Source organism: Anthonomus grandis, chromosome 6, assembly GCF_022605725.1.
Source record: "Anthonomus grandis grandis chromosome 6, icAntGran1.3, whole genome shotgun sequence".
In the NCBI taxonomy this organism is placed as follows: Eukaryota; Metazoa; Arthropoda; class Insecta; order Coleoptera; family Curculionidae; genus Anthonomus; species Anthonomus grandis.
This window is the reverse complement of record NC_065551.1, coordinates 25,345,893-25,363,000: the sequence shown is the minus strand read 5'-3', so window position 1 is coordinate 25,363,000 and position 17,108 is coordinate 25,345,893. Positions and strand designations below refer to the sequence as shown.

The following is a 17,108-nucleotide window of genomic DNA, read 5'->3' as shown; positions in this document are numbered from 1 at the left end:
TCCACCAAAAAAAAATCCCAAATATAATATTCGGGTTCAAACTAATTCTTACGTGTTTTAACAATACCGCCGGGGATCGCCGCTCGGCGTCCATAGTAGTTCCTTGACTTATTTTAAGCCAAAGCGACTCAGGATACCCCTCCACCTTTTTTTACTGGCGTGACGTCATGCTGGGTAATGTGCGAAACCGTGTCGATCCAGATATGATCCCGAATTCGACCGGCTGGTTGACTCGAATACACATCAACACACACTAATCCGCGGATGTTCCTTGATTAGTGTTACACTCGTTTCAATTAAGTCCCGGCCCGCGAAACGGTAATTTTTGTCTTTCGACGGTCACTTCCTTCTTTGGTTTTTTTTTTGTTTTGTTTGGGATTACGCCTGTGACGTCAGAAGTGACAGTGATTTTTTTTTAGTGCATAGGGTCTTTATTGTGTGACTGATTTTCATCAGATGTTGGGCCAGGTTAAAATTAATTGATATATTGGGTACAGTTTAGTGGGTACATCAATTAGCTTGCAATAAAATTAATAAAATCACTTTATATGGGGTTTTTGGTCCTATATAAAAACTCCTTCAGAAGTCAGTGAGAAGATTTTTTTAAATTTATTTTCTATAGGATTTTTTTCAAAACAAGCATGAGATTAAAACTTTAAAGTTACTTACACTAGATTAAATTTCGAAAAATATATAATAAATATAAATACCATATACACATATGAAACTATGCAAATCAATCACCGTATAACAACATATATTTAAACTAAATTTTATTTTTTTAAATACAAAAACATGATGTACAGGGTGTCCCATTTTGGGTACTTTTGCGGAGTATCTCTGTTATTTTTAACGTAAACGGGATGCGGTTTTCGCGACAGTATGACACTTTTTCGTGGAGCTAAAGATGCCGTTTACAAAATTTTCATTTTTAAAAATGTTGCATTTGGAACCCTCCTCATATCTCCGTTATCCTTCTTAGAAAGGTAAAATAATATTGTTATGGTTTTTTTCCTGTAAAATACAGTGGTGTAGATTACGTGTTCTTAAATAGACCAATGGTCGTTTTTTGCCGTATCAAAAATATATAATAGTATGCATTTTTTTTATAAATACGTAAATAAATGAAATTTTTTTTAAATTTCAATGCATAATTTAATAGGAGGCCATGAATAACAATAATAAGCAATAGATAGAGTAACGCATAACTAACAAATAGGTATCCTTTATAAATATATCATTTTCTAATTTTCTAACTATAACAGTAAGTTTCTAACGACAGAACAATACATCAGACACATAAAAATTACTTTAAAAAAATAAAAAAACAAATTTTCAAAGGTGATGTTCAAAATGGCGGCCCAATTTTTCTAACGCAAAATTGACACATCTTTGTAATTTCTTTTTTTTTTTTTTTTTTTTTTTTTTTTAATTAAAAAAATCATTGGTCTCCTTCGCAAATTTCAAAAGGCTAAATTAATTGCCTCTCGAAGTTCTCCCATCGTATCGTGGTTTAAATACTTCACTTTGTATTTAGCCTCATAAAAAAAGCTAAAATTGAGTGATCTGGAGGTCGTATAGGCCATCTAACAGGTCTTTTGGTACCTATCCATCTTTCAGGAAAATTATTATAAAGAAACGCCCGTAAGAGCCTAGAGTTATGACGTGGTTTACCATATTGGTACTGGAAGTAAACAGCATTATATTGAGGTAATGGAATATTTTTGAACTTATTCTGGAATACCTTTCTCAAGAATTTCTAGTCTAGGATACTACTATGCTGTAAGATCTCTTTTAAAAATCCTATAAACTATTTGTCTGTCAAATTTAAACATGACACTCCAACTTCAAAGCATCCCTGTTGTGTGTTCTCAAACATTTAATGCTAATTTTCTGAATGCCGGCACTTGAAAAAAGCATTCATCTGACAAGATAACAAGTCTTCTAAATAGATCGATAGCATCGATTTGATGCAAATACCAATGGCAAAAGAGTTTCATATAGTGCAACTATATTTCTTCAAGATCCACTGAGCTCAGTTTTTGGCATGATGATGAAAGTGCTTCTATATATCCGTAGTATCGGAGATCAGTAGCTCGTAATATCAACCTTAAAACGAGCAAATATCTCCAAAAACCATTCTCTTTTTTCTGGTTACCTAACAAGCACAATGTTATAATGGTATTAGAGATTTTTATAGCCATAATAGTTTTCTTAGCTTCGGAATCAAAATTTTCATTACTCCGTATAAAATATACTAGCGTATCATACCTTTCGTAATTTTTATACGCTGCCATTGTTCCAGGAACTTGATAAATATAAATTAAATAAAAATACCAAAAGAACGAAAATAAACTGGTTCTGAAAAATAGACAGAAAGTCGATCAAAAAACTGATAAAATACACTAGTATTTGAGATTATTTTTAGTTCTCGTCATAAATAATAGTGGTCCACTATCAAATTATGCATTTAATTTCAGAAAATTGTCATTTATTCGTATTTTAGTTAAAGAAAGTGTATTATATATTTTTGAAACGGTAAAAAAAAAAAATTATAGTTTATACAGGGTGTTCTATTTAAAAAAATATAATTTTGGTTTATAAGTAAAAAATAGTAAATATTTAATAAATATTATTTAAGCCATTGTATTTTACGGAAAAATTTATAAAAACGTTATTTTACCCTCGATAAGTTAAACGATAATGAAGATATAAAAGGGTTCCAAAATGCAATTTTTCAAAAATGCCCTGTATCTTCCAATCTAGCAGGACTATGAACATTTTGTGAACAGCATCTTCATCTCATTGAAAAAGTAGCATATTGTCGTAAAAACCGCATCCCGTTAACGTTAAAAATGACGGATATACCCCGCAAACGTACTCAAAATGGGATACCCTTTACAGGCAAAAGATTCAATGGCAATAGAGAATATTAAAATATCTTATTGTGTTTTATTTATTTTAATTTATTTTCGGTGTTTGATTTTATATAATTTTTGTAAATTAATACAAACGTTTTTCTAGGGAGTTTACTTAAGTAAAATATAATACCAATATTTAATTAACATTTTAAAAAATATCACTCAAACAAATATTAAAAAATTTACAAAATATGCCAGGAATAGTTTAATTCCTTCTGAAACTTTAAAGCATTAAGACGGAATATATGTATAACATTTTTAGTATAATAATACTAATATATTATTATTATTTAAATATTTTAAATTTATCCCTGGTGTTGCTTTTATTTTTTTTTTGCTAATTTAGTATATTTTTTATACTGAATATTTCTAGACCTGAGCAAAAGGTAAAAAATAAATTGGTTTAATGGTATTCATCAATTTAATTTCTTTTAAAGACGTGTATTTATAGTTTAAAAATTATAGGAATAATATTACAGTAATATAATTAATCACTCAATATTTTAAATCACTTTTAAGTATTTTATGAATTAGATGGGGATTGGCCCTTTTCAGAAATTAAGATAGTGAAGACTATTTTATTAAAAATGTGAGTATAATTGCCAATAAAAAATTAAAATTTTGTATTTTTTTAAAATTAATTTGTTTATTCGGAAACATCAATAGATAAGTACATTTTTTCTTTATTATGAAAATAACATTAAAAAAAGAGTTTCTAAAAGCAACTCAAGGTCTGCTCATTTAAAAGTTCTAATTGACAATTTTTATTAGGTCTTTGTCGATTTCGTGGTTATCATCTTTAATCGATTTTTTTAAATTCACCATTATCGTTTATTTCCCTTATTGAGATATATTTAATTTCATTTCTTTAAATTTATTACTTGGCTTTTAAGCCTTGAATTTTATTTTATAATTTAAATTTTTTCTAAAAGAGTTTCTCTAAAGTAATATTGCAATAAAAAATTATAAAAACATACAAAAAATTAAATTAAATAATTATTGTTCAAATTTTATTTAGATAAAAAAATTTATTAAAAGCCGTTTGCTACAGTTTTTTAAGTAATATCAAATTCTAAAGGAAATTTTAAAATATTTTGAGGATTTTCTTAATTTTATAAAAGAGACCTTTATAAAATATGTTATGTATCTCCTAATATTTTTAAATGTCTTTAACTGATATTGGAAATTAAATTAAATAGGTAAAAAAACAAATACCTCAAATAGATTTTCTAATTTAAAATGTAAGTAAATCGTTGTTAAGTAAAAAAAATCGAAATATTAATTTATTGTCACGCTTATTTTCCACACAACAAACATATTAAAAAAATAATTTTGTAATCCATATAGTTGCCCTTTGTTTTATCGATTTTGTTTTAAAAATTTAATTTTTTTTAATAACTTCTCATATTTTATTGATTTTTTGAATAATTTAACAGTTTTACTATTATTTGATAATTCAGTTATATACTTTGTGCGGAAAAGTATTTTTATCTTATGGAATTTATGACATTTATCCTATTTTTATCAGCATGTTAATTATTTTTTGACTATTATTTTAATTCATTTTCATTGACATTCAATTTAACTTTGCCTTCAATTATTCTTTCAATATATTAAATAATATAAAAGACCCATTAGATCAATCACACAATTAATGACCACAAATGCATGAAAATATGCAAAATATTGTATAATCATTCTCGTTTCATTTCCAGATGTTATCGAGAACCTAATACTTTTCCTTTTGTATTTTTATTTTCATTTAAAGGATTCTGAACTCTCAGGTAAGTTGAGATGTGGACGCATATGCAATGATCAGCTCGAATGAAGAAGTAATTAAAATTCAACTAACTTTAGCATGGATCAGCGGTTTTTTTTGGGTCGCCTGCCTTATCACTTTATTGACACTTGGCATTAGTATAAATATTTTAAAACATACGGACGTAAGATAAAAGTGGACGATTATTAAGATCCTTTACTATTTTTTAAGTAAATATTATGTTTAGACAAAATATTAAAATTTTGAAAATATCAAAATTTCAAATATTAAAAAATTAAAGCAATGTCAAACAAACTTCTTAATATTTTAGTTTTAACACAGTTAATCATAAATTTTTAATTTTTTTTTTAATTTACCGAAACGATCTTTACCAACAAAAAATAATAAGAATTCCCCAAAGATTCCTCTTTTAAGACAGACTCACGTAATTCACATAAAAATTACATGTTAAAATGTAACGCCAGGTTTATAATTATCTGACATTTCCAATACACCTTTTTGTACGTAACCCCCCTTTCAGCATAAAACCAAAAAGCGATAGCCGCGAAAGTTTACATTACTTTCCAATCTAAATAAACTGGCTAGAATTTACACGCGTTACGGGGTCTAAAAATATGCCTGAAAATAAAAAAAAATGCAGGCATACAATTAGAAAGTTTTTGAGCTCGAATTTTTGATGGGTCTAAATAGCTAGTTTCTAAATTAGAAATTTAGAAATAATGCCAAACGTTATTCAAAATTGGAAAGTAGTTGAATTGTAATACAAGGATTCATTTAACACAAAAGTTAAACACTATTTGTCATGTAACAAATTTACCTAAAATCCGACATTCGAGGCAACTTTTACGAGAGGAAAATGTTCGAATGCCTAAAAAAATGGGTCAGGAAATAAGTTTAGATGTTCATAGTATTTTCGTGACTTAGAAACGACTGTGCCAAATATTAAAATACCACAACGTAAAGCACCAGTCCAAGGTATTATTATAAATGTATATAAACCGAAAGCGTTCTTTTAATAAATATAATAAAGTGCAAACAGCCTTACCGATGCCAATTCTTTTTGAAAACAATAAATAAAAATACACAACGGCTATTTTATAATTTACATCTAATCTTGCTTTTTAAAATATTTTTGCTAAAGTTAGTTGTCTATTTTATTTATCACATTGCTTTCATTTATTTTTGCATTTTTTTTTAATATTGTTTTTTGTTTGCAGCTTTTTGTTTTGTGTGTTTGCACTGTCACGATTGCTTGTTCAGCTGATTTGCACGACATACTAATTAAAATGCAAGAGATACTCAAAGATATACTAGATATTCTTGATGTTGATATTACGACGACACGGTCGAAAAAAAGGTGATTTTTTCTTAAATTTTATAATAATTGAAATTACATCTAAAAAATTTAAATTAATTTATCATTCAAATCACTAATTTACTGCTTTTTTTCTCAATTTGGTTAACAATATACTCTTGTTTACAGAAGATTTATGAAAGTCGACTAATCCAAGATTCACTTTGACCATGCAATACGCTCAAGAAATTATTCCAAGAACAATCGGATAATATCCGTGTTGGCAACTTGAATAATTTAAAATAATTTAATAAGAGTTTTACCCTCCAGAGAAGGATTTGAGACAGATTGACTTGATGTAGTTTCTTGTGTTCAGGGCTTGATCTTGTATGACCATTACGAATCGGTCTGTTTTAAAGAATAATAAACTATCCTTTAGCCACCTGTTGGATGCTTCTTTGTCTTTTATATGTGGCTGCTTCAAATCGTTGTAGTGCCATCGTTGATCCTTCTTTTCGGCGACAAAAAACATTTTCTAGTCAAGGTTATTAATGGAGAGATTGAGGAGGTTATACTTATTAGAGTGATCCTGTGAACATCTGATGCTTGCACCTTCCTATTGAAGAAGTCTCTCAATTTCATTAGTTGCCGAGAGTGCAGATCTATTAAGTCAGTCAGTGATTGTCCACCTTTTGTTCTAGGTAAAGTTCTTTATATACTTAAGGCTGCAGGGTAGTGTATCGTGTGCTTGGTCATTGCAGTTCCTTAAATTCGGTGTTGGTCCACTTCAGAACTCCAAAGCTATAAATCACAGTAGGCACAGTAAGTGTTTATGGCTGTAATGAGATTCCCTGCGTTTAACACTGTTCGTAGTAGAGCTTTTAACTCGTTGGAGGTACTGATTCTTGCTCCTTGTTTTGCTTCGCTTGTCTTGGAGCAATTTAGGTTATTGATATCCCAGATATTTGTAAGTTTATCCCTCGTTCATAATTTGGACTATATCCCCGTTTGGTAGCGCAACATCACCACTAGTGACTTTTCCGGTAGAACTATAGGACTTCATGTTATCCATATCCATAAGATGGAATATAATCTGCTGGTTTTCTCTGTTAGCTGTAATATTAAATTCCTTTCATGTATTACTAAGCATAGTGAACAGAAGATTCATGGCCAAGCAAAACTAGAGAAGAAAATAAATAAATTTAAATGAAATATATATCGTTGGTGGTAATATAATAATAATAAGGTAATAGTTTTAGGTTTGTATTCCATTGTTGCTTAAAAGTGGCTCAGAAATCGATAGTAGTAGGGTCAATTTTATACATCTCCAACACGACCAGAAACCACGCTATCGAAAGCTTTCTTATAGTCTATAAAGATGGTGTGGAGGTTTCGTTTCTTTTCGAGTTTGCCTTAGTATTACCGAATCGACCACAAGCTTTTTTTTACATTAACTCTCCAGCTAATGCATTATTAGTCCTGTGTTTCTTTTCATTTATAATTCTTTATCATGTTATAATTTATTTATTAATTTGCAATTTTTTCCTGATAATTTTGTTGGTTTATCATCGATGTTTGCTTTTATCTATTTGAATGCTCATTTCTCTCAAAAAAAATTAATTTTCGTCTCAAAAATTTATGGATTTTTTTCTGAGTAAAAGGAATTCTGAAGTCATAGGAGACTATTATACATAATCACCAGATAATGGTGATACATTTAATACAATTCTAAAAATTATCTTTTTTAATTCTAAATAAAAGAAGTTATGGTTCACTCTGTTGAAAACTTTCGAGAAATCGAAGTAATCACGATCAGCTTTTTTAAAGCTGAAAAGATGACTTTATTGATTATGATCAGTGTATTACCTTAACCTCATTCTTTATTAATGAACAATCTTTTACTTTACTTAGAAAGTCGATTCTGGTGCCAATCTGCAAGTTTGAAAATATAATCTTTTCTCTTTTGAGAAGGATATAAAAGCCTGTAAATGTGCCGGGAACGTAACATAGCGGGTTATAAAATAATTTGTCCAACTGGATATAAAACATTTTCTGGTCGAAATCTTTAGAATTTTTACAATTTAAGTTTTCCATAATATTGTCCAGGCTCTTAAAATCTAAATAAATCACTCTAAATAGTGAAACTGGCAATAATAATCTTTGCTACAAGTTTTTATAGGTCCAGAATTCGCCATTGGTCTCTGTAAGTAGACATTTGAATAACTGAGCCTGAACTAACACTACGAAAAACTAGAGTAGAATTGAAGACGCTGTTAATAATCTAAATGACGTCAGATCACTCTAAATCAAACGCAACTGAAGGGATTGGAATTCTAGAGAAATCAGTATTCCTTATGAAGTAAGAGCCTACTCTATTACGAGAGAAGAAAGGACATTGAAGGCTTTCTAGGGGTTTCCATTTGACTAATTTCGACAAACCTATACAGTGCAAACTACTGTCCTATTTTTTAACTTAATACCAAATAACTTTTGTTAATTTTCGTCAAAAATGTTAACAGAATTATTTAGAGCCATTATAAAGTTAATTTAGAAGATTGAACCTTAAATATTTGAAGATTAGTTTGTTCTTATTGCAATAACCTTATCTTCGGTCATTGTTTTAGCATAAATGGTTAGTACATAACACATTTTGCAACATAAAAAAAAGAACCACTAGAACTCTATAGGCGTCCAAAAACTATATTGGCAGCCCATCTGAAGTGGTAAAATGCATTAAATTATTATTCATAGAAAGGTTATATCTTATATTAATTAAATCAAGAGGCACTTTATATTGGTAATCCTGCAAGTTAATTTAATTCTAAGATCAGATGCAGTAGCTTATATATCGATTTTGAAGAAATCATGAAATGGTGATTTTCTTGTTCATTCGATTGTATATAAGCATATATCAGCACAAACTGTTAAATATTAATGTAAATATTCCTACGTTTCTCATCATAATCCAAATAATAATGGAATAATTATTTTTTTTATAATGATAAAGCAAATGCACGACGCATCGTTTAATTATTGTTATGCTCTCTATCTAGCAATTTAGGTTATTTTAATTAAACTTGTTTAACAAATAAACAAGCATATTACAATTTACTCTTGGAATAATAAAAAGAGAAAAAAATTAAAGTTTAATGGTTTATAGCTTAATCCAGGATTTTTTCGACCTGATGTCACCTACAGCCACAGCTCCACCGAGCCACTCATTTACATCCACATATTCAACCTTAAACAGATATTCGAGACAGCAGGAATATGACAACTCTAGAACTTCGAACTCGATATTCACCCCAAACTATAATACCGCACCAAGCAGTTGGTATCAAATTCAGAATTCTGACCACTATCAGGTACGTTAATAAAAATGTCATTATAATATCAATTTGATAAATTGCAATAAACAAAAACCGTAGTACGGTCCTGTCGTTGTGTTACCAAACATGAATTTTGAAGCGACAGGACCGTACTTTTAAATGAATTTCTCCCAAAAAAAATATGCTACGTTTTCTCTCTCTTTAAGTCAAAGCTGAACACAGCGACATGGAACACAAGGTACACGACTGGTCAGCCTCAGTATCCATTTAACTTGTATAGCTTAGCGAACCTTAGTGGGATTACCGGAAATTCTTACACCGAAAACTTGTTGGACATCTCTGAGCAATTAGCGGAATTAACTTTGGATGGACGACCTTTGAAACGGCCGCCCGCCGCTTATTTGTGTCATCTGTGTTTTCAGAAAGGGCACTACATCAAAGACTGTCCACAGGTAATTTTTCTTTTTTACTTTTTTAAACGTTGTTTCTGGAGCTTTTTTTCTTAATTTTCTTTTAACCCCAATTGATTTTTTCCAAAAATATATGCTATTCGCTTTTACGTTAAAAAAATATTAGCAATTGTTAACAGTTATCTTATTGTTCCATGTTTTTATTTTAATTATTCCTAGTACATAGTTTGTTCAATTTATATTTGCTTTTTTGAATGCTTAGGAAAAATCTCATATTTTTGATTGTTATACAGCATTTCCATTGTATTAAAAAATTTCATTTTCGATATTGTTGGCCACCATACGATACCTCTAACTTAACAAATAGTTTCTGAAAATACCTCCGCGTTTTATTTATTTTCTAACTTTCTAAAACAGTTTTAATCGTATATAAGCCGACTACAAGAATGCATTAACTCATTTATAAAAATTATTGTTTAAACGAAAAAAGTCTAAAATTATGAAACTAATATATATATTGGTCAAGACCAGTTTTCGAATATCAACACTGGACTGGCGGAAGATTCCTTGGTTTTGCGTGATATAAGTAGCTTCTAGGAATCTTCTTTTTTCCAATGGATATTGTGCTCATTGGACCAATTGTGTTCTGCTATTCTTGATCTGAAAAGAGCCTTCTTTTCAGGTTCACTTTTATTCTGAATTCCTGTATGTATGACTTTTTATATGTATGGCATTCTTGTTTAATGTTCGTAACCTCGTATCCTCGTAAAGTCATGATAATAGAATAAGTTTCCTTAATGTACGAAATATTATACTGAAATAGCCGTTCTGATGCAAGTCTTTAATGATGTTATCTATTTTCTTGTTAAGGTCAATATTGTTGTTGCATATTGTGGCTGCTCTCCTATACAGGAATTTCAATGATCCCATCTTTGTTGAACCAGGGTGTTTGGAATTGAGGTGTCGGTATTGTCCTGTGTATGTTGGCTTCCTATATACTAATGTCCTTAGGCGTCCATTGTTGTTCCTAACAAGAACATCTAAGAAGGGCAGTGCTGACTCAATTTCCAACTCCATTGTGAACTTGATGCTTAGCCAAATGTTATTGATATGCTCTAAAAAGTTTTTTAGCTCTATAGCTCTTGTCCCAAATTATAAATTTGTCATCAACATATCAAAGCCACACCTTAGGTTTGGATTGAGTTGTTCAGCCACACGGAGAAAATGCCGATCCAATTGGAAGTCTTTCGTTTTGGGAGTAAAATCTTTAAATCGAAAGTATAAATCTTTACATTAAAAGTAACAGTTACGAAGACAAACTTCCAGAAGAACCATCACTCCCTTCAGTGGTTCCAGTAAAGTCCAATGCGTTCTGCGTGTGTCTCTTCCCGAGATGTTAAGGAATTCTCCAACGAGCACATTTGTGTAAAGATTTTTAAAAACAAAGCTTACTAGCTTATCGGTAGATCCAGGGAGAATCCAGGATGAAAATTTTAGGCAAGGGTAGGAATTGCCAACAATTTAATGTTTTTATTTGCGGTAATGCGTTAATAGTAGACTAAATATTATTTTGAATGTTAATGAATTGGTACGATGTTTGCCTATTTTAGAAAGTCTTTCCGATACTTCTTCGGATATTATTTTGATTGTCATAATTTACATGAAGTAGAGCTAGTTCGTTCAGTCTCTCCTGCAGCAACGGAACTATACTGAGCCAAAGAAGAAAATTACATTTCGGCAATAGTATTGGTGGCTGGCAATGTGCACAGAATGTAAAGTAGTGCGTGAATGTTTGAATAGAAGTCCTTGTCACAGTTTTTTAGTGTCTCACTCTTGTTGCCACAGCTCTAATTCCGCTTCTAATTAAATTTTTTCTGTTCTACGTTACGTTGCAAAATCTTTCCGAAACGCTCAACAAGGCAGATTTTCAGGTTCAAAATTTTCCTTCTTTATCAATTTTGTGTTTAGTTTAAGAGTTTTGGAGCTTTTGATATGCCTTTTTAAGAATATTAAAGACGTGATGTTTAAATTGAAGGTCATTAACTACTGAAAGCCGCAAGCCCTTGCACTTGTTGACAAATAGAATTTGTTCGTCCCATGATTTAATGTTTATATTATTTAGAATCTAAATTTTAGATCATTAACATTTGTTCAATAACCAGTAAATGTAATGCGTAATTTTGTAGGATATAATTTTAATAAATGCTTTGATTACAACATTACAAATAGCTTGTAAGCCTTGTTTAATCTTATTCTCAGCTAATTTAGACTCGCTTAGAGAAAATAAATATTACAATAATTGCGTATTGTCAGCATAAAAAGGGTGGGCATAATGCTTTAATTGAAGAGAAAATCTAGACTTGTAAATAATAAAAAACAAGGGTACCAAAATGCTTTCCTGAGGCATACCACTTTTATCTTCCAAGGGATCAAAAATTTCGTTATCCATTGTAATACTCTGAAGACGATTACTTAAATAAGACGGTATAAAAGACGAATTAAATCAATAACAATATTTTGAAATAGTCACTAGCTAATAAAAACTAAAGCTTTAGTGTATTGCAACAACACAAATGCAGAGTACTTATCCCTAGTATTTGACGTATTCTTTTTTTATATTAGAATTTTGTTTCCCCGCCTTTTTAGGCATTTGAAGCAATTCTTCACTTTATGCCATAAATTTTATTATTATGTAATATTTTATTTGTTTCTGGGCTTAGTTTATATAGATTATTTTTTATATATTTTGGTCATTTGCAGTAAGCGTATTAAAAATGAAGTTGCTAAAAGTTGGTATTCTATTTCAAAGAGTTCTGTTGTACGATTTGAATTTTTAAAAAAACCTTTTAAACCATGTTTAATTGTTTTTATTGTCAGTGGTAGAAATTATTGTTCAGTGTTCAGTATCCCTATGATTTATATTCTGTTCCATCTTAAATTATTTATATTATTTATAATCCCATTTATGATAAACCCTATATCGAATTACTTATTGAGAACTTATACTGAGTGCCATAATTTAATATATTATTTATGAATGCGTAATTTTATTCCTTAATACCACTAAGTCAAATTAGAATAATAAATATGCTTCAAAAACTAAACCCATAAATATCAACATATAACTTTCGAAAACGTCATATATTATAAATAGGGTTAAGAGGAAAGGCCGTTCTCGACATATCCAGATCTTATTATACCGAGAAAAAATAAACAAATTTTCGGATTTATGTATCTCATAAATGTCATTATGTCAAGGTGGTTTTGGTTTTATATTAGAATTTATAGCGACTTTATAGTCAAAAAAATTTAGAAATAAACATGATTGATCTATTAACGGCATTATATGGTTTTTAAAACATTAAGTATGTATATTACTTTCAAATAATTATTTTCATACATGACGCATCGTCAATTTTAGCCACCATTAAATGACGAAATGTTAAAACTTCTCATTCCTTAAGTGATAGTTTCCTGAAACTAGTTTTGTTCTATCAAAGGCTTTTTACTCTATCTGATAGAACCTCTGCTCTACTACTCATTAAAATTGAAAATTATTTGATTTTAGTTCAAATAGTTAGGTACCCACTCTTACATAACGATTATGAATTTCATACTCGATACCAATAGGTTTTTACGATAGACAAAACAAACCATTAATTTTATAATCCCCTTATAGCTTATGATAAGAATAGAAGTACTTACTGTTTATCAACCCATATCAAATAACACGTGTGTTTCTTACAGGACTCCTCTCAATATATTTAATCGAAAACTCAAAATTGCAAACATTGCATATTACAAGCAACAACACATTAAGTTTATGGTCTTTTCTCAGAAGCTTTATTATCTGCTAATAGCTTTTTCATTAGATCAGCAAAATTATTAAAAAGAGCAATAAAATTATTTTTATGATACATTATTAATTCCTCTGCCTAGTATCGGATAAGGATTCAAACAAATTTATAATATAATTAAGTTTTTTTTTTCTTCATTATAGGCTCGCCCTAAGGGTGAAGGCAAAACACCCTACCAAGGCAGAAAGAGGTGTTTCGGCGAATATAAATGCCCCAAGTGCAAACGAAAATGGATGTCTGGGAACTCGTGGTCGAATATGGGTCAAGAGTGCATCAAGTGCCATATAAACGTATTTCCACATAAGCAGGTTAGATATACATACATGAAAGATCATCTTCTAAGCGGACAATAAACACATATTATATTCATTAACTTAAACATATATGCAAGGATTAAATTAAGACTAAAGATATTTAATTAGATTCAAACATAGCTATAAGCAATATGATGATCGATCTGTTAATGGTGCTAAGAAAATGGCACAAGTATATTTCTGGGATGTCTGGAGATATTTCGGGAATTTTATTTAAATATTCTATGTATATCTCTTTAATAAATATACCTTTTAGACTGTTTGTTTTTAGCGAAAACTAAATCTAATTAAACATCTCAATTATCGCAAGATTTCAGAACATTAACGGATACTTATCTCAGAAATATATTGTGTCATAAAATTAAGGGTTGGGTTGTGCTAATACCAAAAAACGAAAAATATGTATATTCTGGCAAAATTTATGGGTATAAAATTTAATATGCAGATCAATAAGGTTTTCGACCCATTTAAAATAATTTTTAATTTTTTCCAGGCTTCTGATTTTCGAATCGGTCTTTTAGATGTTAATAATTAATTATTTTTTATCTCATATCGATATAGTCATTAGAACAATTTTTCTATTTATACTTAGGCTTTTCGACACTTTTTTATATACCTTTCAAGGTTCTTTTGTTCTATTTCTTCTAGAGTCTTTTAATAATTTTTCATATTTTCCAGGCTTTTGAAGTTCTTCTCTCCAGATGTATGTCTTCCAGATAATGTTCCATCGTTTTAGACATTATAAAATCTTAATTTCTTCAGAAATGTGAAGTAATTTCTAATGTTATTCCAGGCACTTCACTTCATTAAAAAAAAACAGAAGGCCTGATGATGCTCCAAACCGGAGCATCATCAGGCCTTAAAAACAACGACCAAAACACTTCACATCATAATTTCAGTTTATTTTTTAAACTTTCAAGCATATGAAGTCATTTTCAACTTGTTCTATAGTAAATAAAGTTTTATAGTAATATAATAAAATACTATATAATATAAATTAGGTGCCCACACATCATGCTATACTCACTGCTATACTCGCTTAATAATTTAACAATTTTCTTACATATTCAAATATGTTTTTAGAGACCATTGGAAAAACCTGACGGCCTAGACGTTTCGGATCAATCTAAAGTCCACCCTCAGCATTTATGCCAAAAATGCAAGGAGTTGGGTTATTACTGCAGGAGAGTCCAATAGTTTTGCAATAGCTGCAATTTTATGATTTTTTTTAATGTTTGTTTTGTTCCTTTCGCCATATTTTATAGAGTTTTTTTATTTTTATAATTTACGTTTTTTCTTTTAGCAGTATTTTATTTCGTTGTCTTATGCGAATGTTTATGTATTTTGTATTAAGTACTTATATATAGTTTTGTTTTTTATAACATCATATACAACTTCTCTGAAGTTAAGTACATTAATTTAAATGTGTATTTTTTATTGTGCGATAATCACGAAATTTCTGTTTCTGATAGCAATGTACAGGGTGGCTCACTAAATACTTATTTGTTGGCCCACCCTGTGTGTACGTATATAAGAAAGAATATTTTGATCTACATTTGTGATAAATTATCATGGTGGCATAGATAACACCATTTTCTATAAAGGGTAAAATATGTATAAATTTGGTCTAAGATACTTTTTAATCGTCATCATGATGTAGATTTTGATTTTATCAACTGTAGTTGTAATGGTCATTTTTAATAAATATTTTATTATGAAAATGTCGGAAGATTATCTTTTAAGGTGACAGTTGTAGATATATTACAGTAATGTGAGTAATGGATATAGTTTGATGTACAAACCTATAGAGGCACGGTTATTTTAAAAAAATGATAAATAAAGTCCTATATTTACAGAATAATCATTATATTTAATAAAAGTATTTGTTGAAACATGTACTGTATGCATTTTGTTTTATTTTGTGAGTTTTGGTGTGAGGTTCTATCAAGGTTCTTCCAATGTTTATGAATAGGCCAGTTTCGGAAATACCGGGTAAGATTTTCGGAAAGAATTTAAATACTTTAGTGCATTAAGGACGATAAAATCCAAGCCTAGAATTTCGAAAACTGGCCAGCAGATTTAGAAATTAACAAAAATGAAATATGTGTCCAGAAACTGTCCTGAATGGTCCTGAAAAGGCAAGACTACATATCAAGGAAATTAAAAAAGACGCCTGCAATAGCACCTCTACAGAAGCAACAAAGAATGGCGTTTTGTCAACGTTTCCAAGGAGATAATTTCATCAATATTTTTATATCTGACGAGAGTTGTTTCCAGATTGCTGCAAACCACCTCAAAATCCGGTCAAGCAAAATTGTTGCCGTTCAAATTTCCAAAGTTCCTATTAAAATAATGGTTTGGTGACCAATATCTTAACGCGTTGCTACGTCTTTCCGTATAGTTGATGGCACTGGTAATAGTGCAAAGCATTATGATATTTTAAATGGCTTCTTTTTTTGTACCTAGAGAGGTGGCGCTTTTAGCAGCATAATGCAAAATGACACACATCTCCCTAAACTCAAGCTTGGACGCAAGAACGCCAACTGACAACAATTCCATGGACAGCAGCCTCACCAGATTTTAGTCCTTTTGAAAACATATAGGAGATACGAGTATCAATGAGGATTAAAACGAAACAAGAAGCCCCACAGTAAATGTATTGAATTGTTTGTTGTTATTTTACAAATTGCGTAATAAAAATATATTCTGTAATTATTAGTGTGCTTTTTTTCCGGACATTTTCTGGATAGACCATATATTGTACTGATAAGTAATAACTACAATTAGGAGATTACTATTCTTCCTCTTCAAGGCATTACTATATTTAGTACCATACGTTGCATACGTGTTGCCTCGTCTCCCTTTAGTGTCATTTCGTTAGTCTGCATAGCTTCTCTGCTGATATTCTCTGCATTCGCCGGTCTAACCACATCTCGAACGCTTCTAACCTCGGCTTTAATTGTCCAGATCTCTGCTTTGTATGACAATACTGACCATATGTAGAATTTTACCATTCGCTGTCGTAATTTTAGCTTTAAATTATTATTGCAGATAGTAGTTTTATTTTTTAGAATACTGTTGGCTCTATTTTACACCTTATTTCTCTATCTGGATTAGATGTTCGGTAATATAACATCCAGGGTACTTAAATTGGGTTACTCTGCTTATATTTTTCATAACATCTGGTCAGCATCAGAATGTGG

General features: G+C 30.0%; 1 protein-coding gene across 3 annotated transcripts; it reads left to right on the top strand.

Moving 5' to 3' along the window:
- The first annotated feature begins 154 nt into the window (after nt 1–154).
- LOC126737656 (zinc finger CCHC domain-containing protein 24-like) lies at nt 155–15,808 on the top strand. 3 transcript variants are annotated; one of them, XM_050442636.1, is made up of 7 exons: nt 155–318; nt 4,637–4,705; nt 5,919–6,058; nt 9,156–9,360; nt 9,531–9,776; nt 13,735–13,899; nt 14,989–15,808. In XM_050442636.1, the coding sequence occupies exons 3-7, from the start codon at nt 5,988–5,990 to the stop codon at nt 15,100–15,102; spliced, it is 801 nt and encodes a 266-aa protein (XP_050298593.1). In that variant the 5' UTR covers nt 155–318; nt 4,637–4,705; nt 5,919–5,987; the 3' UTR covers nt 15,103–15,808. The 3 variants fall into 3 exon arrangements, with proteins under 3 accessions (XP_050298593.1, XP_050298594.1, XP_050298595.1); XM_050442637.1 differs by lacking the exon at nt 5,919–6,058 and having other exon boundaries at nt 156–318; XM_050442638.1 differs by lacking the exons at nt 155–318; nt 5,919–6,058 and adding an exon at nt 3,456–3,510.
- The last annotated feature ends 1,300 nt before the right edge of the window (nt 15,809–17,108 follow it).

Excerpts from the sequence above, each read along its gene's own strand:
- LOC126737656 (XM_050442636.1), top strand. The coding sequence starts at position 5,988 with ATGCAAGAGATACTCAAAGATATACTAGATATTCTTGATGTTGATATT. Across the intron at positions 6,059-9,155 it reads ACGACACGGTCGAAAAAAAG|CTTAATCCAGGATTTTTTCG; the intron begins GTGATTTTTTCT and ends AATGGTTTATAG. Across the intron at positions 9,361-9,530 it reads AGAATTCTGACCACTATCAG|TCAAAGCTGAACACAGCGAC; the intron begins GTACGTTAATAA and ends TCTCTCTTTAAG.